At 39.5% G+C, this 25,759-nt stretch overlaps 3 protein-coding genes across 5 annotated transcripts in view; 2 read left to right on the forward strand and 1 right to left on the reverse strand.

Moving 5' to 3' along the window:
- LOC144017443 (retinaldehyde-binding protein 1-like) overlaps window positions 1-1,489 on the forward strand; it is a 179,125-nt gene extending 177,636 nt beyond the window's left edge. For both annotated transcript variants that reach the window (XM_077519031.1, XM_077519030.1), the window contains exon 8: window positions 49-1,489. In XM_077519031.1, the coding sequence (XP_077375157.1) occupies window positions 49-195 (147 nt within the window). In that variant the 3' untranslated portion in view covers window positions 196-1,489. The remainder of the gene's footprint in view (window positions 1-48) is intronic.
- LOC144017442 (monoacylglycerol lipase ABHD2-like) lies at window positions 959-13,430 on the reverse strand. The gene is made up of 11 exons (XM_077519028.1): window positions 13,165-13,430; window positions 12,268-12,349; window positions 11,448-11,663; window positions 9,810-9,985; window positions 9,349-9,516; window positions 9,030-9,213; window positions 8,653-8,745; window positions 7,626-7,727; window positions 7,365-7,434; window positions 7,208-7,292; window positions 959-3,315 (listed from the first exon to the last, which is right to left on the reverse strand). Exons 3-11 carry the CDS (start codon window positions 11,654-11,656, stop codon window positions 3,107-3,109), a joined length of 1,296 nt encoding a protein of 431 aa, XP_077375154.1. The 5' UTR covers window positions 11,657-11,663; window positions 12,268-12,349; window positions 13,165-13,430; the 3' UTR covers window positions 959-3,106.
- Window positions 13,431-16,241: 2,811 nt separating this feature from the next.
- Window positions 16,242-25,046, forward strand: LOC144017458 (lactadherin-like). 2 transcript variants are annotated; one of them, XM_077519055.1, is made up of 10 exons: window positions 16,242-16,428; window positions 18,785-18,910; window positions 18,978-19,109; window positions 21,859-21,972; window positions 22,129-22,310; window positions 22,402-22,557; window positions 22,644-22,788; window positions 23,878-24,080; window positions 24,157-24,312; window positions 24,401-25,046. In XM_077519055.1, the coding sequence occupies exons 1-10, from the start codon at window positions 16,353-16,355 to the stop codon at window positions 24,542-24,544; spliced, it is 1,434 nt and encodes a 477-aa protein (XP_077375181.1). In that variant the 5' UTR covers window positions 16,242-16,352; the 3' UTR covers window positions 24,545-25,046. The 2 variants fall into 2 exon arrangements, with proteins under 2 accessions (XP_077375181.1, XP_077375182.1); XM_077519056.1 differs by having other exon boundaries at window positions 23,896-24,080.
- The last annotated feature ends 713 nt before the right edge of the window (window positions 25,047-25,759 follow it).

The raw sequence follows: 25,759 nt of genomic DNA on the forward strand, positions 1-25,759 counted from the left end.
TTTCCACATCAGTCCCAGTCTGATTAGCATGAATACATTTCACCTCAGGTGTTTGTTCACGGGGACGAGCTGGACGACTACTTGAAAGAATTTGACGCCGATATCCTGCCTGCCGATTTTGATGGGAAAGCTCGCGTGGCGGACTACCAGGCCATCGCCACCAGGCTCTTCGGCTCCGAGGACACGGCTCTCTGAACCAGGATGTCCTTCATCCCAGATGAAGATCACATCATCTGATTTGAAGCTACAATGCAAACTTATGATTATTTTTAAATTTGTATGTCAGTGCTGAGCAGAAAAGTATTTAGATTTAAGAGGAGATGGTGATAATCGAAATGGATGTTTCGATATTGCAGAAAAGAGTTGTTTGGGATGTGCAGCTGGTATTTCTATTGACCGTTCAAACGGAGGTGCTGGTGTTAGCCTTTTAGAATTTTTTGAATTTTTGCCTGCTAGATGAATGTTAGCAGAAAATGAAGTGTTTATAATGCATCAAGAGTGACATGAGAAGGAATATAGAATGATGAAGTAAACCTGCATGGTTTTAAACGGCGTGTATTGTCCCTGTGGCCTTGTTAATATTCAGATTATTAAACTGTAACAATGAATTGCCTGTAGCACTACAAATTCCCTCTTTGTCACTGCAGTGGATTTAAAATATATTCATTCATTTTTTGTGCCTGATTGTACATTTGAAGTGAACGTGTCAAAATCTTCAAAATGAACATGTGCCGCATCAAATTAATGCTAGAATCCGGATGCAAAAATAAACACATAATAGAGCAAGAATTTTGAGTCCACGTTTGATTTAGATTTGACGCCATTGTGAGCTAATTACGGCTTAAAAAAAATTCTGTTTTTCTGGCTGGAATATATTTGGTCAGGAAATTGCAAACATAATGATATTAGATGCACACCTTCTGAGTTTTTTTTATTATTTTTAAATAAAACAACGAAGTGTGTTTTCTTCAGACAAAATTTATTTTGAAATATAACCATAAATCATTCTATAATGACTCTTGATAAAGAAAACAAGGAAATAAAAAAATACCCAGTGTCCAAAATGAAAAGATATTATGTGCACTTCCTTTCTTATCCCTTTATGGCATTTCAGCATAAAGAACAAAACACAAAATTAAAGATGTGGCATAACATTGTTATTGTGACCTCTCAACCACTTGCCGAAAAATGTTGACTCCAGTGTTTCTGGATTCTAGCATTGAATTATTCATTTTTTTCCCCCCTCAAAAAGCATGAGCCCAAAACTGCTAAGGATAGAAAAATGGATTTTCGATGAACTGGGCACACATAAATACATTTGCTTTCACAACAAAGTACATATATAACGTTTCAGGTCCCCCACCATGGTGTCATATTTACATTACACTGATTTTCATAATCTCTTATTGCCTTTAGTCTCTTCATGTTCTCCCCATCCCTGTGCTTTGAAATATTTCAAAATAAATACATTTTCCAAATATTTCTTAAACTCTTGGTTAACGTCGATCATTTTGGTTGCTGTCAGAGGTGATATATAGCAAAGTACATATGTCTCACCAACATAGACATCCAGGTATTTGAAAAACAAAAATTATTCACACACAAAAAATAAATCAACATTTGTAAAGCTGGACGAAGCAAAAACAACTACAAATAATTCTCATTCATGAAGGCTGAACTGGAAACAAAACAACCAATGGTGTCAAGCCGGCTGAGATGATGGTGTCTCTGACAGGTGGTAGCAGTGATTTTTCTTTCAAGGATAAGCTGGCAATAAGTAATACATCTGTTATTGGCCATAGTTTTATTAAATGTTTTTTTTTTTTTTTTTTTTTTTAAATCTCCCACCAAATCCAACAAATAATAATACCCCCGCTTTGTGCCATATTGAACGATGGTCACAGGAAAGAAGAAAAAGGGGATTGTGGGAGTGAAGCAAACATGGTACCATATTTGTGTGACTGACAAACGGAATCTGAGGTAAAGAGCGACTAGTAATTTTTGTTGAAGCTGGACACTTATCAGCCCGCCACAAACTAATAAACATGTTTTTGACAGTCACGAGAGAAAAAAAAAATAAAAATCTTCCCTATAAAATGTCACTCATACGTGCACTGTTCACTGGCTAATGACATAACATGATTACAATCACCAGCATTATTCAAACTGTCCACAAAAATAAACATTTGGTTTCTCATTTAGTAACTTGGCCCTTCAACTAGTCATACCTCACAGGTGCGATCATTTTAACCACGCTAGTAAGTGTGCTTACTAGTTGTATGGTGAACCAGGGTTTAGGCTTGGCTCTGGCCTCTGAGCTCTGGCAGTAGGTTAGCGTCTTGACCTTCGGGCTGATGCAGCAGCTGGTCAAAGGTCAACGCAAGAGTAATAGGTCGCGATGACACCAAAAAGAGACAACATGGGGCACATTGGAATTATCATACACCCAATGTTGCACTCTCATTAGCAGAAAGAGACAAAAAAAAACATGGCAGGATAGGTGGAGCTATAAAGTCCACAGAATCTGAGCAGTAGAATGTGAGCGTGGGAATGTGGTTGTGCATGGATACCATTTAACAAATATGCTTTCTTCGTCTTCAAGTGTCATGCGTACAGTAAGTGCTCAGGTGGTTGATCTGGCGCAAACACAGAAATCCTACCAAGATACAATTTTTCTTCTGAACTGTTACATTTTCTACCAACTACAACTTAGAACTTGGATCGGGCCTGCCAATCATGATGTTACACTCGGTCCTGAGTCTTTACCTCACACACGCAGTCGCTATATTTATGAGTGACAAGGATAGTAAAAGGACGCTGCATTGCGGCAGACAGCACAAGGCCCTAATGGTGGGGATAAGCAGTGATGGGCACCAAGCGCAGCACTAAACTACTCGGATGGCCTCATTTTGGTGGTCCATATCTCATATTTGGTCAAATCCTTCACTATCAAAGGTTGAGCACTAGTGTGGGCCGGGCGCAGCACCAAAGAAGAAGGCAGAAGGACGAGAGGGAGGGAGTCCCACATGTCTCCTCAGTGCTGGGACAGCGGAGTCTCGTGTGGTTTACGGTCAGGAAGTGAGAAAAAAACAGAGAACGGAAACTTTTAGGCTTTTTCTTTTGTGCAGGAACTCTCACTCGGGTGGTCGCTTTGGCACGGCGCTTTCTGCTTCTGCCACTGGCAAATGGCGTTGGCGTAGCCCACAATCACTTTGTCCATCCAGGTGAGGGGTTTGGGGAAGAGCACGGCGCCCTTGAAGAAGCCCAGGTGGCCGCCGTGGAGCGTCAAGGCGAAGATGACGTTGGGCTTCTTCTCTAAGGAGTGACAAAGCAGGGAGATGTTACACCTCCGGACTCTGAACACGAGAAGCGAGAGTTGATACTGACAGATAAAAGCATGACTCAGTGGCTTGATATCACATTGTCAGACAACCACAGACTGCCATTACAGTACAATAAAAAAAGAGAAAAAAAAACCCCAACATACTCATTGACATAGCAACAATTTAGCTCACGAGGCACAAATTAGTCTCAGACTTGTCAGTCAAATGCTCGTGCTTTCGCCGTGACATTTGTCCTGGATGTCAAATTAGCCAGATTACAGGAAATTAGCTCCTTGATGTGTGACAGTTTCAAATTTAAACGTCAGTAGGAACCAAGGTTATTATTACTTAAAGCTGCTGAACGCAGAATTGAATTTGTAATTGCTACTGCCACATGTGGCCAAAAAAATGAAACTACACAACCCCTCCTTCACATACGCAATGCGCACATGATGTCACGTTTGCAGACAGGGTCCGGGAAATTCAAACCCGAATCCAGTCTGAAAACTACTGGCCAGAGGCTTGCAGGAGTAAACATTGTGAACAGCTGGTGTTAATCTACTAATCAGAAGATGTTTCAGTCATAAATAGTCAAATAAAAATACTATTGTAAAAATATTTTGGGGTAAATTTGTACATAGAGCAACTTTCACAAAAACTTTAAACTAAAATTGAAAAAAGATTTTCTGTAACAACATAAAATAAAAACGAAAATGCTTAAAAAAAGAAGAAGACATTGAAGAAAACTAATATGTAGTAATATGTACATGAAAAATAAATATAGCAAAAATGTCCTTTGTTTTCGTCTTTGTCAATATCATACATGAGCTTTTGGAGTTCATTTTAGATGTATTTATTTTGGTATTTGCTATATGTCCAAACAAAAGAAGGAAGGTCAAAAGGTCATTTGGGAAGTGTAGTTCACTTTATCACAAAATATGTCACAATATGGGGTTTGAGGACCCAGGTGCAGGGAAACAGGGCGAAGAGGCAGAGGTCCACAAAAAGGGATTTAATTAAACAAAACACAAAGACACAAGAAACAAGGATCTAGCTGAGAAAAACAATAACATCCAAAAAACAAAACAAAAAAACAAGCAAGGCAAAACGTGGGGGGAACTTCAGTGCAAAAACGGACAACATGACCTGAGGGAAACACAATTAATCGACACAGACAGACGGGAGACAAGAGACTAAATACACACACACACTAATTGACACAATGCGACACAGCTAGTGGCAGAGGGTTTTGATAGGTTGACACACGAGGAAGTCAGGCAAACACAGGTGTGTAGGACAATGCTTAACAAGAAAATGACAAGGAAAGCAGAACAGAACAGAAACTTAAAGGAACATATTCTTTCGGTCATGACCCACAGCTCGTCACCATAGTTGAGGGTTGGAACGTAGATCGACCGATCAAAAAACGGTAAACGTGAGAATCATAATCTAATAGTGTAAAATGGAATTGTGACAGCAGTGACCGTTACATAATGACCTGTCAGTGAACTATTGGGTAGCTCAATGTTATTCGAATGCGTTGTGTAAATCCAATACCAGGTGATTGTGGATTAAACTGGACATTGACTTCATAAAAAAAAAAAAAGATAACACACAAAACTAGGACGCCAATAAATCATTCATCTTTATCCGATGGCCACGTGAACTTGCACAGGGTGCTGCAGCTGTGCCCGTTAAAGGATTGGCCTGGATCTCTTCATTTTGTCCCTCTTATCTGGGTTAGTGGGAGACACTGATTCAGTTCAGGAGTGATTAAGATCCCACGGGGCTTTCAACTGCATACGCCATGCATGGAAGCTGCCTTGGATGCTTGTCCACAACGGACCATGCCGTTTCACCAGGCACAGGCTAAATGGTTATAACGGTAGTATGGTGTAGTCTGTGCTAAAGTTTGGAGCAATAGCAGCGTGTACAGTGGATGTCTGTCATGCCTTTTCCTAGCATGTCTGTGTCACTCATTATATTTGGAAAAACAACAGCTGGTAACGGTGTTTCTCAAAAGACACATGCATGCTCACACATGAGAGATCTTTCCCAAATAGCCTCAGAGTTTGTATATAGGGCAGTGTTAAGAGGGAGGGAAGCCAAGTGTCAGAGCTGGATTACACCGCATGGTCAAAGTGACACAATTTGGGTCAAATGGCACAACGGTTATCACTCCTGCACTTATTTTGTGCAATTTAGGCATATGAGCATGACGGTTGGGTTCTGGATATGTGTTGCTTGAAGTTGGTGTGTCAATCCAGCCATGATTCAAAGTGTAGGCAGTCAAATTACGATGATGGATCTTGATGATAATATACTCAGCTGTCTATGTGGGTGGGTAAAGTTTCCACTTTTTTTCCCCCCACGTTATATATGTGACCTCCCTAGTCAAACATGACATTCTGATGAATATTACATTTGTAGAATATGAGTTATGCAGCAAAATCCAGCCATTTTTTATTTTTTATTTTTTTTAATCTATCTCAGGGGGCGGCCATTTTGCCACTTACTGTCGACTGAAGATGACGTCACAGTTGCTCACGGCTCAGGCAACAACCAATCACAGCTCACTTGTTTTCTGAAGCTGAGCTGTGATTGGTCGTTACTTGAAACCTGAGCAACTGTGATGTCATTTTCACTCGACAACTTCTGATATTGATAAAAACTGCTTGGTTTTGCTGCTTAATGTATAGAACATATTGTCAAGACATTTTTGGGGGGTTGATTTCCCCTTTAAAGCACATTTATTGAACAACTTTTCAGATTTGCAGTGTTTATTTCTTTTATTATTTTTTTTTAATATTATACAGACATCTTTGTTTTAAAATTCTAACAAAAAGGTCAAAGAGCTTCCAGAGTCATCATCAGTATGTCTGATAAGTTAAAAGAAAACTTTAAAAAATACCATAGCTCCCAATAGTCTTCTACAGTAAACATTTTTTTTCCCAAATTGCAAAATAATGTTAAACTTTCACGCATCTATTTAATTTTAAAACAAAAAGTGCAGCGTTCCCAAGGTCAGCAGCATCTCTTATAAAGCTATCTGAAAATTTAAATAAATAGTTCCCTGAGGTTAAGACTGTTTTAAAGTGATTTTTTTTCTTTTTTTTTTTAAATCAGATTTTTAAAAGAGGTCAATACAGATATTTGATGCCAAATATCTGCGCCAATAATTAGCCCGGGTGATAATTGATCTATCCCAACTACAGTGAGCAGACTTTTTGTTACCTTGTTCTTTGTAATTTATACTTTTAATTGTAGTGCTTCAGATCCCAAAATGCTTCCGACTCCTACAAGCCCGTTTACATGACATCTCAAGCTGCATCGATAAGGCTCTTTTTGGATCAGACTGAAAAGAGTTGACAAAATTTTACTGTTCATACAGCAGCACAGTACCACTATGGTACAATCCGCTGTCAAATTTGTGAAGGGTGTGGAAGTGAACAAAATAATGTGCCAATTGGACACTTCTACAAACCAGCCTATTTGCGCTGAGCAGCCTCAATGACTTTGACATTTGGCCGTCTAACAGGGCAGATATTTGTTATCAGTCTCATATATCTCTGACATAAGTGGTCACAGTTCTATCATTACTTAGTCAAGTCGTCAAGCTTGATAACATTCTTCCTGATAGCTCCTTGAGATGTGTCGGCTTAGCAAGAAGCAACAGTCAACTGCCTTGAAACCGAAGGCTTACACCAGTTCTTTGGCCACAAAAACACACTTTAGAGATTTTGTTTCCATGCAATGGTCTTTACTCTATTGTTCGATTGAGGTTTTTGGTGCTAAATAATCGCTGATGAAATCAATCCAGTCATTTGTGGAAGCGTCATTTAAACGTGTCTCCGATGTGGTTGTCATGCCAAATTGTTGCTTACCTGCTAATGTGCGGGGGATTTTGAGCAGAGAGTCATGAACCAGAGGATCATCTGCAGCGTTTACGAGCAGCAGCGGTACGTTTACCTACAAAATAACAATTACAGTTCGTCAGACGAACAGCACAGAAACAATGTGAATGAAACGGAGTCGTCTTACATTGTGAATGTAATGTACACAACTTTCTTTCTCGTAATACTCTTTGAGAGAGCTGTAGCCATGGAATTTCCTGTTGAAAGACATGGATAATACAATTGATTCATTTGAAGACATTTCCTATTCATTTGTACAATAAGGAATAGAATTAACATTCCTCCAGCGATACACGTACATCAATTTTTCTTGCAAGAATTACATCATGCTACTTCTCTTTCTGAAATGTATGCTATTTGAAGATCAGAACCAGCAACTTTAACGTACCTCATGATGTTGTCGTCTATCTGCATGAGGGAGGTTGCTGTGTATAGCCGACCAAGATCTCCAGCTATCATTTTAACAGAGTTACCCCCAAATAGACTGTGCCTGGAGCATGCAAAAAGGAGAGGGATCACATGAATACAAAACCTTTTTTTTTAAACTATTTGCTATTTACTATAGCGATCTATTCATAGTAAAATGTTCTCTATCAATGTGATGAAAAAGACTAACTCTTTGACGGCCAAAAACGTTTAATAACGTTAGTAAAATCACGATGATCACCATAAACGTTAAATGGCATCATCTACGTTTTTATTTTATTTTTTTTTAAATCAATGGGGCAGTGCAACGTCTAAGTGCAGCGCTGCCTGGTCATTGGGTTGTGGAATCAAAAACACCCACTAACTATGGCCAGCAGATGGCAGCATTGTGTCTCTTTTCAAAGGGGTGCCGTTGTATGGAACTACAATGAAACATGACCGAATCTGATGAAATTTGATGTGATAGAACGTTTTCAAGGATGACGTCACATTAAACCGAATTTACAGAGCGTCACTAAACAAAAAATATTAGCGTCAAAGTCACTTTTGTGTAGAAAATGTATCTTTTCACAAAAAGCTTGTTTTCTCATTTTCAGTTTTCGTTCAATGTCACTCAAATGACCTATTTTCAAATGGTGATTACTAAAGAACGGAATGAGGTAGAAACATTCTTTTTTTTCTAATGGAAAAATTGAATGCTTTCTTTCATTTGTTACCCACATTGTAAATGTAGTAAAAGCACAAAATTCTGCTTGCCTTGAACGATGAGTTAAAATGCTCGAAATCGGCTGGCATTGTGGGGTCATTTTTTATTTATTTATTGTTTTCATAACGTGTGGCATTAAAAGACTTAAAGAAGTGTATTTGAAATCCTATGAAACTGATAGGACATAAGGATAGAAAAAAAATAGAAGCAAAACATAATAAACTAGCCATGCCTGATGGACTGCTCTCAGTGGTAAATTAATTTCCTTTGCCACAAGTGCTACCTGTGCGAGAGGATTATTTTCTTCATGTTGTCAGCCATGAGAAAATTATAGAAGCGCCTGAACTGATCCCACTGTAGGAATGTTTCCTGGGCCCTGAAAGACAGACAGACAGGAAGTCAGCTTAGTGCTCACACAGCCACTCAGCATTCCTAACAATGCAATGTCACGTAATGTCATCCACTGGACAAAGAGTCAGGTGAGTCAGAAAGTAAGGAGTGTGTCAAGCATTAACAAATGTTGACACCCAAAACTAAAAAATTTAATTGATCTGTGCTGTTTAACTCATATTCCACTAACGCAATATTAACCAGAATCCTTCCTCTTTAATAAACAAAAGGAACAAATGATTCCGATTAAGCGATGAGACGTCCGCCCACCTGAGAGCACTGTAACCTTGGCAGACGCTGACACAGCAAAGCACTCGCTCCTGGTTGGACATGTTCTCACCCAGGAACTTGCAGACGATGTTCCCCCCCAGACTGAAGCCCACCACTATCAACTGGGTCTGAGGATACGTCCGCTTAATGTATCCAACCATGGCGGCAAACTCCCAAGTGCACCCTGCGAAAATATGTTTACAGATCAATACAAGGATGCATTATTCTCGTTTTAGATAACCATTCATGACTCGGATACATTTTCAGATCAATACAAGATTGCATTTCTATAGTTCTTGAAAAGCATTTCCTGACTTGCCGTAAGTAAACATGCGTGGCGACGTGAGCTCGATGTTGGGTAGCGCTCCGAGGTGGTTTAGCACAGCACAGCGGTAGCCGTCCTTCTGGGCGTAATCCACAAAGGTTCGGATGTAATGTTTCTCACTGTGGTTCCCGATACCAGGGCAGATCACCATGGTGATGTCATCTGGTCAAACAGGCACAGATAGTTCACCATTAAGAGATTATGGATTATCTTAACGCTTTATACTACATCAAAACAAGTTAAGGTGAGGGTCCAAAGGATTATATTGTTTCCCTGATGATAAAGCAAAAAAAAGTTAATCCAGTACTGAAAAATTAGCTTTTTTTTTTTTTCTTTTCTTTTTTTTAAACTGAGTTTACTGGACGACTGCAGCCATGATGGGTAGTAATAAAATATCTCATGACAAATTACACAATGCAGCTTTGCTACGTTTTCATATTCATCAGTTGCATCACCTCCTGTCCGATGGTCCCCCACTGGCTCAAAGAGGTCAAAGGTCGCAGTGGCCCCATCCGGCATGGGCAAGTACTTCCTGACCCCACTGGGATGCGGTGCGCTCACCCGACCGAGTTTCCCATATAAGGCCGTCTGGAGGTGACCGCTCTTGCCCCACAGTAATGGAGGAATGTACCTGTGTGGCAAACATTTCACCATCAACTTCCTCTCAAGACGGAAATGAGTTTTTTACTGTTCTAAATAAGGGCATGTGGCTGAGATTGGATAACAGTACATAACTGATTTGCATTGGTGGTTTAGGAAAAGTTCAGTCATCATTTGCATACAAGATCATGAAAAAAATAAAATAAAAAATCACACAATGGCTATAGAGCGCAATCAATGTTTAACATTGTTGTTACAGCTTCTTGTTGCAAATTACTCACTGGCCGTGCTTACATTCCAGTGATGAACTTTGATGAACGCAAGTCTTAGTTATGAAATATGCTGCATATCACTCAGATAATAGTACCTCACCATGTGTCATTGTCACCAAAAATCATATGATATTATGATATTTAGTTGGAAAACAATCCAACAGACATATTTGCCATGTTTACTTAGAACAAGGCCATTAAACACTTGCGACACAGTGATTACGTGCTCCTCATAGCTACAAGCGGACACGTTTCTGTGTATACAGTTCATAGTGACGTCGCATGTTACACAAGCCCTTTCACCTTGTCCCTGTGTTTTCTCATCTCCGGCTTCAGCATTTTACTGCACCTTGAAAATACACGGTTACATAACAGCACGGGCAGCAACTTCAATTTGGTAATGTGATCACCTCTGTCATTTGTTGGAAGCATGAGTGGAGCTTAACAGCACGCTTCTGCTTTAATCCAATAGAAGAGGCGGATCATCTCATTTTTGCAAAGTGTATTTGTCATTTGTAACTCTCATAACAAAAAGCTTCATATTACAAATAGATAAACAGGCGCACTTGATATTCTATGTTGATCGTTCAATAGTTCAAATTGCCTGCACGTTGAAAAACAGCTGTTGACCCTGCTGACTTCCCAGCATTTCAAAGCTGTGTAATTGATCTCCTGCACAAAATGACAGGGTGCCATTGTGGGTAACACGTTTTACTTCTGATAATACAATCATAACACAGTTGAGGTTAAGTTGAATGACAGCCATCTACTCCCACATTAAATTAACTCTGATGAACAGTCAGTAGGGTGAAAGGCGAAGTGCTCCATATGAACTGGTTACATAAGCAGACCCTTGTAGTTCACTTCAAGAGTCCTGAGATCTAAGGAAACCTTAGATCTTAGACCTTAGAGGAAACCTCTGGAACAATAGAAAAGGATGTTGACTCCCCAAAGTTCAAGTCGTTTTTTTTTCTTCTTCACAAATAAAGGCCACAAAGCAGACAAGAGTTTTGTCAACAAAGACTCTTACTCTTTATAATTATAATATTTAAATGTTATTTTCCTTTTCTCTGCATTTGTAACGACAAAGCCTGGCAAAGATGTGCGGCACACAAAGGACCACTGACGACAGATGGGATCATCACCAGACAAACTGCTACACTACACTGCAGACCAGCATCTCAATTTCCATAGCAACACCATCAATGATAGCAAACTCACTCTTTGGTCAGCTGAGAACAGGACTTTAGCAGGAAGTGGTTGAGGGGCGTGTCTTGATAGGTGAGGTCAGGGGGCGCGGTGGCACTCTTGAGGTTTAGGCAGCGTACAATGACGTAGAGGACCGTCGCCACCGCCGCCAACTTCACGCCATCAAACATCGCTGGCAGCTCCGGAGCGATGGTGTGCACATCTGAATCGTGCGTGGTCATGATTGCGCTAGAATAATATTTTAAAAAAAATGTTTATAGTTAAACATAGTCAAAGTTATATATATATATATATATATATATATATATATATATATATATATATATATATATATATATATATATATATATATATATATATGAGCCACGCAATTTGTGATTATCATAATTATGGGGAAGTACAGTGCATAAGGTCAAAGAATTGTGCAAAAGGATTGTGCCATTACTTGTTTTCATGTCTCTTCACAACATTAACAGTAAATGGGAGGGGCGACGCAGGCTTTTAGCAATGACGGTAATTACAGACCAATCTGTTTGCACAATTTTTTTTCCAAATTGTTTGCTGCCTTAACTTATATATATTTTTACACAATAGATAACTTTGTTGTGTGCATTCGGCGGAATGGTTCTTAGGTACATTTCACTGCAACAAACAGTGTTGTGCAATGGAAAGTCACATAAAATACTAAATACACTTTTGATCTGTCCTTTGTGTACATGCATTTAAAAAAAAAAAAAAAAAAAAAATATATATATATATATATATATATATATATATATATATATATATATATATATATATATATATATATATATATATATTACTTACTTACTTGTTTATGTGGTGGCTGCAACAAACAATTATTTCCAAACTGGAAAAAGGTTATGGGTGAAGTCACAGTGATGTGGTCAGACCTAAACAAAAAAAAAAAAGAAAAAGATAAAGACATAACACGCTAACAATATAGCATTGCATCATTTGAATTGTGCAACAGTCAATATAATCAATAAATAGATAATATAATTTATCACCTTGAGTGACATCAGAGACACATTATGACTCGCAATTATGACAGCTAGACGGTTGTTTTCTCAGGCGAAGAACATGTAAACACAAGTTAACGTCTCCACCCACGTTTTTCATAAGCTCGTCCGATTTCCGTAGGCTATCGAAACAGGTAAACACAGATCCTGAAAGCGGTGTGTTTGAACTATCACAAGAAAATTAATTTATTTTTGGACGACAGTTGGTGATTAATGAAGGTTGCTTTGACAAAGGTGTCTGCTTATGTTGCCTCTGCTAGCGTTCTTTGTCACGACTTGCTGGCACACAGACGCTCAAATGCCACAAGGGCAGTTCTGACTTTACTGCATGATGGAAAACGCGAAAAGGAAAAAAACAACTTGCAGGAAAAAAAAAATCTAAGCTAATGTCTGGTGGTCGTACAAAATAATAACAATCCGTCATTTGTATTTCGTTGGCTCCACTATGCTACAAAATGAGGAGCAATCTTTTTTTTTTTTTTTTTTTTTTTTTTTTTTTTTTTAAGGTTCGGACCACATGGATCGATCCAGTTTATGTTTGACAGAGTATGCCTGTGATTTAATTTAGTTTAGGGTGGCCGCGTTTACGCTATCCTCAGGTTCGTACGTTAAATACTTATATACGTAAAGCAAATGAGGACTAAACCAGCAGTCGCAGCAGCATCTTTAGCATAGCGTTCACTTACCACAGTCGAGGGAAAGAATCTATCGCCGAGTGCCTCCAAACGTACAGATCTTATTTATACCCGCGAGAGTTCATTAGTTGGTTGGGTTTGTGCTAAGACATATCTGTCTGCTGTTACGCTCTCGACTTTGAAGTGGAGACTAGGCGAAGCACACCAGCCTGCAGGTACTGTACTGCTGTAGCCACCACACTGACAGCTCGATTCCGCTTCCGAGAAGATTCTGCAATTTGCATACGGGCGCTGTCATTGGTTGAGAACTCAGAGACGTCACAAAACACTGAGTCATATCGCGACATCAAATCCTGGTGCAAAGATGCCCTTTGCCTTGACTAAATGCTATTTCAAATTTCAATGTATTTACATTGGTATTTTAAATGATATTTTCTCATTAAAGAGCAGCAGAAATGTTCTGCACTAAATTGGCCTCAAACTAAAGCATAATAATAATTATTTCTTGGTAACGTTTACTCAAATAACAAGGACCACTACAGTGCAGGGACATGCTGCAATAATGTATTAGTTTAAATCCAATGTTTTTTTGGTTGTTTTTTTTAAATCTACTTAAACTCACTGCACTTGAATATACTGTATACATTTAGAACGGCCGTGAAAATTGAAATTGATTGATTAAAAACAGTGCAAAAGTGTCACCCAGAACTGAAGAGCAGAGCCTACAAAAAAATGAATGATGATGAGATGTTGCTTGAATGCAAAAACATTTAAACTTTGCCTGGTTCTCAACGTACAAGTAACCCATGCATATAGTATGAACAAAGGTTTCCTCGGGGTTGACCAACAAGCTGCCAGCCAGCCCTCAAGGACTACATGAGCAAAGATCATTAGGACATTGTGATTTCCTATGAATGTTGTAGACGTGATCATTTGAAAATGTAAACATATATTGAATTAATACTTTGTTGAACCCCCCTTTGCTACAATTACTGCTTCAAGTCTTTTGGAGTATGTCTCTAGCAGTTTCGGGAGGCTGCAATGTTTTCCCAGTCCTCCATGCAAAACAGCTCCACCTCAGCCAGGTTAGATGGAGCGTGTTTGTGAACCACAATCTTAATATTTCGTCAGCATTAGACGAAAGAACACACCAGGCTGATCAGCGACAAAGTTATTTAAAGCAGGAGAAGAAGCAGGGCAATCTTGGAAAAGAAGTAAAGCCTGGTCTACATTGTTGTGACTATGACAACAAGGGCGAATAGTTGTCTGTTTATACATGCCATGTGATTGGCTGGGTGTACACAACCTCTCACCCAGAGTCAGCCGGGATAGTCTGTGTGTAAGTTGTGGCTAGTCCCAGTCTTTGGAATTGGTAAGTCGGTTCCCAGAGGCCACCAACAGACATACTCCTCCAGGCGAGCAGCCAAGGCAATATTCATTGCACAGTCGAAACAGCATCCATCCGTCCATCCATCTTCTACCGCTTATCCGAGGTCGGGTCGCGGGGGCAGCAGCTTTAGGAGGTAAACCCAGACCTCCCTCTCCCCAGCCACTTCAACGAGCTTGAGTTTCCTCCGCAGCGTGTCCGGGCTCTCCCTTAGAGATAGGGTGAGAAGCTCGGTCATCCGGGAGGGACTCAGAGTCGAGCTGCTGCTCCTCCGCGTTGAGAGGAGCCAGCTGAGGTGGCTCGGACATCTGGTTCGGATGCCTCCTGGACGCCTCCCTGGGGAGGTGTTCCGGGCATGTCCCACCGGCAGGAGGCCCCGGGGTCGACCCAGGACACGCTGGAGAGACTATGTCTCTCGGCTGGCCTGGGAACTCCTTGGGATCCCACCGGCGGAGCTGGTTGAAGTGGCTGGGGAAAGGGAGTCGAAAGAGCATCAAGAAATAAAAAAAATAAAAAAATAAAAAAATAAAGGGGGTGGGGGATAAAACAGAGAAAATACAAAACAAAAATAAATCCTGAGGAACTTCTTCCATAAGAGCAAAAAGGTCCATCAAATAAAATAGTCTCTGGGGCATTATTGTTTGTCATGAAATACAAGGATTTTTTTTTTTTTTGTATAGCTTGAGGTCATTCTTCCAACTGTTGAAGGTATTTGTATCTATGAATAAAATGTTTGACAAGAGACATTAAATTGTTTACCAAAAAGTTCAAGTTCTTCTGGCCTGCTGGACCTTGGCTTGTACATTTTCAATGTTTACTTTCGTGTCGGGCGGTACGGTAGTCGAGTGGTTAGCACGTCCGCTTCCCAGTTCTGAGGTCTCCGGTTCGAGTCCACGCTCGGACCTTCCTGGGTGGAGTTTGCATGTTCTCTCCGTGCCTGCGTGGGTCTTCTCCGGGTACTCCGGTCTCCTCCCACATTCCAAAGACATGCATGGCAGGTTAATTGGGCGATCCGAATTGTCCCTAGGTGTGCGTGTGAGTGTGGATGGTTGTTCGTCTCTGTGTGCCCTGCGATTGGTTGGCAACCAGTCCAGGGTGTCCCCCGCCTACTGCCCAGAGCCAGCTGAGATAGGCGCCAGCAGCCCCCGCGACCCTTGTGAGGAATAAGCGGTCAAGAAAATGGATGGATTACTTTCGTGTCGATATGATGTTGTTGCAGAGAGCGTCCACAAGAGGGCGACAGAGTTGATCAAACTATTGCTTACTCAAGCATCTTGCCTGACATTCTAACATTTTTGCTGTTATTGAAAATAACAGTAAACACATAACAAAAACACACAGAATTTCCTCTTTATGTCCGGATAATCTTTATATATTTATATTACTTGATAATTTAATTGAAAAACATGTGACGGTAATTCGGTTCAAGGTGGTGGGGACGAGGGGGGATTTTATATGAAGACGTGTTACCATATTTTTCTTTAATTGACATACAATTACAAACAAACAATCTCGGCATTTGACAATTCAAACCAAGTTAAACATCTCTATACACAGAGCCATGCAGCATTCAACAACAGAATACAATTAAATGACGGAAGAAAAAAAAAAGTAAAATAAATAATTAAAGGGACACGTGTTGTCAATATTTATTTATTTCTATCTAGCCACAGCGTGGTTGTGATTACACGTTAGCGACTTATAGGTCTCCGCCCCTTCAATGACGTCACTCCTTCTCGGTCTTCCTTTCGCTCCCACAGAATTCCTACTTTTCAGTGCACTTGAATGCAGCTACAACCAGAATTTCTGCTCCATTCCATTCCAAACCACCTTCGCTAAAGAGCTAACAAATATGACATCTTCCAGAAATACAAGAAAAGTTAACTTGAAAGCGATTACAATTCTTCTTTGCCTGTCCTCGGTCATAGGTAAGTTTATTTTTCTAGCTTTACACGAAATGCGCTTTGTTGACTACTGTGAATTCAAAATGTTGCAGTGATTAAAGCTAATTTTATGCGAAATCAGGATTTTGAACCTTGCAGCCATGTACCATTCATTTTTCTGAAATAATGAAAATAGTTGGCCCTTTGTCCTATGGCTCGTCATTTGAGTCACTGTAGTAGGATATTGAAAGTACACTTGAATGATGACATGATGGGGTACCGTATGTGAAAAATCATTAAAAAATATTAATATACCACATATTTACGAGTATTTCACTTTGAAGCCATGGGCAACGTATAGCCTATTACTAGTATCTTGTAATTACAGAGTGACTGCAAGTTGTAAACAAGCTATTTGGCTATTTCTGAGACCTGCAACCTTGCTTAACAAACTATTGGGCGTTTGCAGGGTTCTCCCCCTCTGATTATATTCTGATAAAATTATGACACTTCTTTTAAACATTCCTTGCATGTTCAATTATGGCCATATTTGTGTATTGACAGCATTCTTTCATTTATATCAGTGGACATCCTTGCGGCTAAACAGTACGAGGTGGTACAGGTACAGATGGGGAGAAAAACAGCGCCATATGTGCTCTTGTCTGGAGCCAACATGAAGCAGCTGTCTGTTCACCTAACCTAAGATCAACCTGGAAATGTCTTGCCAACTTCTTGCACCTGCACACACATCGCCTGCCTAAAATAGCAACCAAACATGTCTGGGCTGTTCAGAGTGCCATTGGCTGGTGCTTGTCTACTGCCATGACGTATTTACATCCAGCACCTGTTGCACTCATAGGTCATTGGCAGCAAGCATCCTGAGCGGTGCACTGTCATGTTGTATAACTGCTCATTCCCGGCAGACCAAGAGCTGCATGCTTCTCTTCCACCTGGCTAATCCTACAATCTTTTAATCCCAACCACACACAGACACGTTTTGTTGTCAGTGCTGTTGGCCTAAAACGGTATTGACCGTTTTGTTGTATCGTACAAATGGCTGCTTGATAAACTGTTTCTGCAGCTTGTAGTTGTAAAGTCTTTACTCCTCTGCTTTGTTGTGAAATAAAAATCGGATGCACTGTTGTAGTATTGTTTGCAGTCTTGAACTAATTTGACAAGCTACGGGAAATAGGAAAGGTTATAGTCACTTATGTGGTGCACTTTTGTACTATAGGGTATGTGACGGTCTTAAAACCACAGTTTGAAAGGGGCTGGGTCAGAACCTGTGTCCCATCTCAGGCCCCTCTTTGGCAGACTGCAAGTCCCAGGCCTGCACTCTTTGTCCTGAAGCTGTGAGATTAAAAAAACAAGCTTGTTTGCAATAACGCAGAGGGTAGCTCACAAAACCAGGCAAATGTTTACTAAATTGTGTGTCCAAAAAGGCCCAGAAAGAATCCACAATTTCTTCCATGCAATTGGTGTTTAGTCACCTTATAAATGGGTGTCAAACTCACCAACATCCTATCCAACATATTGATGTCAAAGTTGCCAGATGTTGCTGAAGGAATGAATAACGAACCTGAATAAGAGTAAACAAACAGCCAGATTATGACTCATAAATCTGTGTCCTGCCACTCCCACTGGGCTTTTCTGCCTGACTTGCTGGAGCCATCCAAGAAATATGACTCAGTTTGCTAAGCTCTCTATATTCCCCTCCAAAACAACAATACATATTCCAAATGTTCTTTGTTTTCCCTCTGTTATTCGCTTTTGAATGTTGTAACCCTATAGGCCATAATTGTTAATCAAATGAAAAGATATATATAAAAAAGAAGTTCTCAATTTTTTTTTTTTTTTATTGGTTTTGCAAAATATATAATGTTTGTCCTTTATCTGTTGATGTCATACAGGACATTTTTCAGATTGTTTTTGCAAGTTACAGTGTATGTTTTGATTAGCTGTGTCTTAAGCTTGGCTCCTTAAGAGCTCACACAGTAACACCACAACACTCATTAAACTGCTCTGCTGGGTTCAGTTACACAAATTGGCTGAAATAGATAAATAAATAATAAAAAAAAAAAAGATATATATATATATATATATATATATATAATATTCAAATAAATAAATACATAAATAAATAAAAGAGAAAGCACAATAACCCTGTCAGTGTAGTAAGCGCCACATCATATGTTTTGTCCCAGATTATTATTATTTTTTTCCACCAGATGCTCTTCCCAATGTGCTGGGTCAAAATACTGTAATTTACCCATAACTCTTTTTTTTTTAGAGTGAGAGAGAGAGGGGGGGGGGGGGGGGAGAGAGAGAGAGAGAGAGAGAGAGAGAGAGAGAGTGTCACTAATTCATTTCATCACTATTTTTACTCAATGCTATTTTCTAGGTGACTACTGTGAAGTGAATAATTGTCATAACGGAGCAACGTGCGTGATAGGGGTAGGAGAGGAGCCCTTCATCTGCATCTGTGCAGATGGATTTGCTGGAGACACGTGCAATCTTACCGAGACGGGTATGTCAAACAAACCATCCCTTGTTGACAAACACTTGTATTGAAATATCCATCTTGTTTCATTCAGGACCTTGCAGTCCCAACCCCTGTAAGAATGATGCATCTTGCCAGGTAATTGCTCCCACCAGAAGAGGAGATGTTTTCAACGAGTACACCTGCAACTGCAGGCCAGGCTTTGAGGGTGCTCATTGCCAGACCAGTAAGTTGCTTCAAAAGTTCTTATTATTATTTCCTGAATACGATAATCACTTTTCATCACACTAACTAACCCAGATAGTACCGGTAAAAGTTTAACATTAAACGCAAGTACATGATTGAGTTCAACATTGTAGATGTGATGTGTAGCCCCTGTAGCGGTCTCATGAAAGAGCCTCTTTCACAGAGTTGTGTGGTTATTCTGTTCTGGCTAATTAGTAAGAAAACCCCTCTCCAAGTCTGTTAGCATGCAGATGCCACCCACACAAGTGCTCACAGATTTGAGCTTCACTAAAAGAACTCAAATACTTGATTGTACCCTCTTGAAATCCTGTTATCGTTATGACCAAGATAGCTTGCAGTGATTGTAGAGATTGTAATGTCAACATTATTTTTTTATCATTTGTTTGTGATTCAATTACTGTAAATCCCCTGTGTTTAAAAATGTGGAAAGTTAAAGAAACTATCACTCACACCTTGACGATATTACTAAAAAAGAGGTATTTATTTTGAATGAAAAGTTCATCCCCTCCCATAGTCCGCAGGCTGACCACCAATTGTAGTGTTTGTGGAGTTTGCTCCCTGCACCAGTTCTATTTCTGTGTCAGATGTCATTGGCAGGAATGTTCTAGTGGTTTGGGGTGGAACCAGTTTGTGTAGTTATAGTTAGAGAGTTTTAGTTATAGTTTGAACTAATGTTCTGGTGGTAATGAAAGAGTAGGTGCACTTTATTTTGTCTAAAGCTCTTTAGAGTTAATACTGTATGTGTAATTGTTATAATTGTGTGAAAATGAAATATTGTTTACGAAATGGAATGTTTAGTCCACGTGCTGGATTAAGAGCAAATCAGTCAAACTACTTTGCATCCTTTCTTAGTAGGATCAAGTGTTTCGCAGCTGTTTTATTTGTGTTGTCGCAGCCATACTGGCATTTGTTTCTAAATTTTGACCAATCCTCTTAGTGGAGCAAGAATTGCACGGATCCATGTGGCATTACGTGAACCCGTCGTCTGCTTTAGCAGTCTTTTAGGCCATGCGATACAAGGCAGCATCACACATTGTTTATCGTTGTTCAGGGGAATTGTTTTGTTGGATTCTTTATTCTTGTCTTTGGATCACAATAAAATAATGCTAAACAACATGAAGACATAGCTACGGATGTGTTTCTCAATAATATAATTGTACATCGTAGTTGTTATAGTAGCTGCACAAATAGGGAAGGCTAGTTGACATCAACTCATAAAGGTGACATTTTACCTTGGGGAAAAAAGTAGTTTGTGGAGACAATTATAGATATGGAAATCATAGATTGATGTGAAATGGTCAAAAGCTTGGGAAAGAAGTAACGAAGAATCAGTCAGTAGCTATAGAATGTGGAAAAAAAATGCTATCCACTCATATTGTTTCAGTTATTAATGTTGAGAATGCAAATAAGTCTTGGAATTGCTGAAATCCAGAGATTGACATTGATACAGTAAATGGATTTATTGATTGTTTTGCTCTTCAAGTTACTGACATTTTTAAAGGGCAAGTCAACCGCCATTTTTTATTTTATTTTTTTACAATAATATGTTCTATGCAGATCCACCAGTCTAAATATGGTATTCTGATTGATATTATGTTGAGTTAAGCAGCAAAATCCAGCCGTTTTTATCCATCTCAGGGGGCGGCCATTTTGCCATTTGCTGTCGACTGAAGATGACATCACAGTTGCTCAGGTCTCGGGTAACAACCAATCACAGCTCAGCTTAGGAAAACAGGTGAAAATGGCTGGAATTTGCTTCATAACTCATATTCCACAAATGTAATATTAATCAGAATGTCATGTTTAGACGAGTGAGGTTACACATATAACATATTATTGTCAAGAAATGTTTAAGGTTGACTTCCAGTTTAAATAATGTTTTAAAGTGGTATGCCTCAACAAAAGTAATTGACTGAAATTTATCTCACTTCATGTCATTTTGATCTCAAATAAAACGTTATATATATATATATATATATATATATATATATATATATATATATATATATATATATATATATATATATATATATATATATATATATATATATATCCATCCATCCATCCATTTTCTTGACCGCTTATTCCTCACAAGGGTCGCGGGGGCTGCTGGCGCCTATCTCAGCTGGCTCTGGGCAGTAGGTGGGAGACACCCTGGACTGGTTGCCAGCCAATCGCAGGGCACACAGAGACGAACAACCTTCCACACTCACAAGCACAACTGGGGACAATTCGGTCAAGAAAATGGATGGATGGATGGATAATATGTAATGTGCTTGCTCATTCAGTTACACAAGGAGGGACTCCAAAGACAAGAGAAGTCCAGCTCAAAGAAATTTATTGATTTGAAAGATAAAGACAAGTTATGAATAAAATTATTTAATTCGCATAGATTAAACAATTTATTCACCCCATTAGAGCATTTTAGCTGCATGTTTCCAAAGTACTGAGTCTGACTGACCTAGTGATTTTTAGAGTTAGTTCTGTGTGCCATCCTGTGGTGGTTTGACTTCACGACATAGAGTTTGTTTAAAGGGACTACATGAAGAAAGTGCTTTGTTGCCATGGGTACTGAAAAAAATATCATAAGTAAAAAGAGCATATGCAGCCATACAGATATACTCTATGATGGACATTGAGTCTATCATTACCAAAGCCACGTCTAGTTTGTATTCTGGGCTTTGGTGAGTTTTAAATCTGCATGAAATAATATTGTCTTTATTTTTTAGATGTGAATGACTGTGCCAACCGACCATGTAAAAATGGAGGCATATGCCGAGATCTCGATGGCGATTACTCATGTCAGTGCCCGTCACCCTATGTTGGGAAGCAGTGCCATCTACGTACGTGCACTCACTAAAACATTCATTCTAATACATTTATTGCATTCATTCAAGTGTTTCTTTCATTATGGAGAATGTACAATACTGGAGATACTTTACAATACTTTAGGAGAATGTACAATACTGCATTTTCTTTTCTCATTTTTGTATCTCAAGGTTGTATTTCTCTTCTGGGAATGGAGGGAGGAGCAATCGCAGAGTCCCAGATTTCAGCTTCTTCTGTGCACTATGGTATTCTGGGTCTTCAACGCTGGGGCCCGGAGTTGGCTCGGCTCAATAATCAAGGTATCGTCAATGCGTGGACATCAGCTGTTCATGACAAGAATCCATGGATCGAGGTGAGAGAAGTCATCGTTCACGCTCAGCGATCAGAGTAGTGAAGTGAGGTTCATTCAACAATGAAAACACATCACCGTTTCTTGACGCCAGGTCAACATGCAGAAGAAAATGCGTCTAACAGGAATAATAACTCAAGGTGCCAGTCGCATGGGCACGGCAGAATACATAAAAGCCTTCAAGGTGTCGAGCAGCTTTGATGGAAAAACATATGTCACATACAGAATGGATGGACAGCGGCGAGACAAGGTTAGACTTTAGGATCATAAGCACTAAATGAAAGAGCATTTTGTTACATGTTCAGTCCATGCACATTATACAACTTTGCATTGCAGGTTTTGGTGGGCAACACTGATAACGACAGTACAAAGACAAATCTTTTTGACCCACCCATTGTGGCCCAGTATATCCGCATAATCCCTGTGGTATGTCGAAAGGCATGCACGCTGCGCATGGAGTTGGTGGGATGCGAAGTCAATGGTAAACAAAGTAACTGAATATCTTATGTTGAATCATAACACAAAATTGGCATGACAGTGGCCGTATTCAGCCATATTTTGTTACGGGCAGTTGTCGTGTTCAAAAATGTTCAGAAGAGATGTGGTATGGTAGATTAGTTTGTTGTTTGCAAGTGAGTCTGCAATTACAACAGTTTGTGATTGGCTTACATAATATTTGGATTCTCTCAGACAACCAATCAGGATAACATTTGCTGACGGCATTACGTCTTCCTGCTAGTACAAAAGTAGTAGCTGTCTGGCTATATAGCGTGGCTGGCTAGCATGGCAGCTAAATAGCAGCCGCCTCTCTAAAGTCACTAATTATCACCTGCAGAGAAATGAATAAGTGACACACCTGTGACAACTATTGTTAACATGAAAGGATGACAATTAGTATTTAACAGGAGAAGTAATGCTAAGCTATGCTAAACAGACGCTAAGCTAACGCTAAAAGTCACAAAATGCCGGAATAAATGATTGATGCTCCAGTTTTGCTGGAGCTGCGTTCATTACAGTGGAGAGTAACCAACTATGAGCAGTAAATTAATAACTTATCATTCAAAAGTATTACATATTAATGTTGTTTGTAGCCTTCTTTCCCATGTGGCATATTTGTTTTTTAGGCTGAGACTCAAATGTTTCTAACAAAATCAAAATATCCAGAATGTTCCTGAGAGGCAATGATTATGGGTTGGCATCTCTGTATTATACTTTTACTTCAAATATGGTACATACATAAAGCCAGGTAGAAATCATTAAAGTATTTTTTAAGTGACTCCATATGAAAATGTCTGGAAAAAACATTTGCAGAGAAACATAGTACCTGGCATTATTTTTGCACGGTGCACATTCTTGCATGCACGTCATTGTTCCTTCTGCTTTATTCCTCTGTGTCCACTCTGGCATTTGGTTGAACTGGAAATCATTTGAATCAGTCACATTTTTTTCTTTCTGATTTTCTGGTGAAGGACATTGATTAATCTCTTCTGGGTCTTCTGTTATTCATTCATCTTTTCTTCTTTTCTTCTCTTGGTTTTTCCATTCCTCCCTTCTGCTACTTTATTCACAGTTTATTCCAACGCAACAGGGTGCACAGAGCCAATGGGAATGAAGTCTCGGCTGATCTCAGATGGCCAACTTTCAGCATCAAGTTCCTTCCGCACATGGGGCATCGATTCCTTCACTTGGCTCCCTCAGTTTGCCCGCCTGGATAAGCAGGGGAAGACTAATGCATGGTCTCCTTCCCAAAACAACCGAACGGAGTGGATCCAGGTGACGTATGGTGCATGGGGGTTAACGACTACAATGTCATTTTAAAAAGCACCAATGTTAAATATTTCTTGCTTAGGTGGATCTTGAGAAGACAAAGCGCTTGACGGGTATCATCACTCAAGGCGCCAAAGATTTTGGGGTGGTGCAATTTGTGTCTGTCTTCAAAGTGGCTTACAGTAGTGATGGAGAGTCTTGGAGTATTGTGAAGGACATCAACACAGGCAGTGATAAGGTATGTAAACTGAGCACAACTTACATTGCATTACATTACATATGAACATTGCTGTCATTAATTCATATGCATCATTCCTTACGTGCAGCTTTTCCAAGGCAATATCGACAACAACAGTCATATGAAGAATGTTTTTGAGCCGCCGTTCTACGCCCGATTTGTCCGAGTGGTTCCCTGGGAGTGGAATGAGCGCATCACTCTACGCATGGAGCTGCTGGGCTGCGATGACTAGAGATTCAACTTCCTTTCACAGATCTACTTCTACATTTCACTTCCTTATCTCCTCCTATGGCAGAGTTTACGTCGTACTAACTCCCTGGATGGAGCTTGCTGGGACTTAAACATTCTGTGTGTGTTTATTTTTTTAAATGATTTGTCATTGCGTATTTCTACTGCGTAACCATGCTCTAAATTGCATCATGTTCTTAAAAGCTTACAATTAATCCACTGTCTGTGCTTATGTTGACAAGTACAAGCCTCCATGCTAGCAAGTTTTATTTCAAAATGGAGCACAAAGTAGTCCGACATGGCGAGTGCAATATGGATTTTGCTGTGAGTCCTGTAGATATACTACTTTTTTGTTTACACATTTCGATGTATTTTTCATTCGTGTTTTTAAAAATGTTATTTTGATGTAAGTTTTACAGCACTTAACGTGTAGAAAGGTAAAGATAAACCTTTTTAACAAATGGATTGTGGCACTACAATGAAGGTCATTAAATATGAATACATAATCATGTTTCTTGTCGGGCATTATAGGATTTAGTATTGCATTATACATAAAGGCAATATACAGTTTGTTTATTTTCCCAAATCTTGCAGAAGCGGCAAGATGCTTTTAGTTACCCTTTTGCCTGCTAGTATTTGATACTTGGTCTTCTGTTTACAAGAATAATTACACCCAATTACCTTGTCTTGTAATGATGCTCATCGTCTTGGTATGTTTGGCACCTGGCAGGACCTTTCCTCTCTTAAATGAATGATGGACGCACAATAACTGTTTACCCACAATACTGTACAATTGGTTTCCCTATAAAATAGCCTTTTCCACATCCATTAACATACAATGACCTTGAATCGGATCTAGTAAACTTTCCTAGTAAACCTAGTAGATTTCCTAGTAAACTTTCATGATGGGCTTTAAGCATTATTTTGAGACGGTTAAACAAAAACTGTGTGTAGGTTTTCAGAAGACCATCACTTGGTGAAAGCAACATTTCTCTTGCAGTTTGAAGAAAGGAAATTTCAGCTACCAAGCTCCTGCCCACCAAGCTACCAAGCTTCGTATCCCAAAAGAAGTGCTCATTAAAAAACTAAAATACTAATCTGCTAGGAAACATGAAAATAAAACTGAACAAATACAAAATTGTCAAGTGGTCTGAAGTTATCAAAGTAAGAAAAGCAGATAATACTGGATTGGTTCCAAGACTGTGGGGTGTCTAATATG

Source organism: Festucalex cinctus, chromosome 4 (genome assembly GCF_051991245.1).
Source record: "Festucalex cinctus isolate MCC-2025b chromosome 4, RoL_Fcin_1.0, whole genome shotgun sequence".
Lineage (NCBI taxonomy): Eukaryota > Metazoa > Chordata > Actinopteri > Syngnathiformes > Syngnathidae > Festucalex > Festucalex cinctus.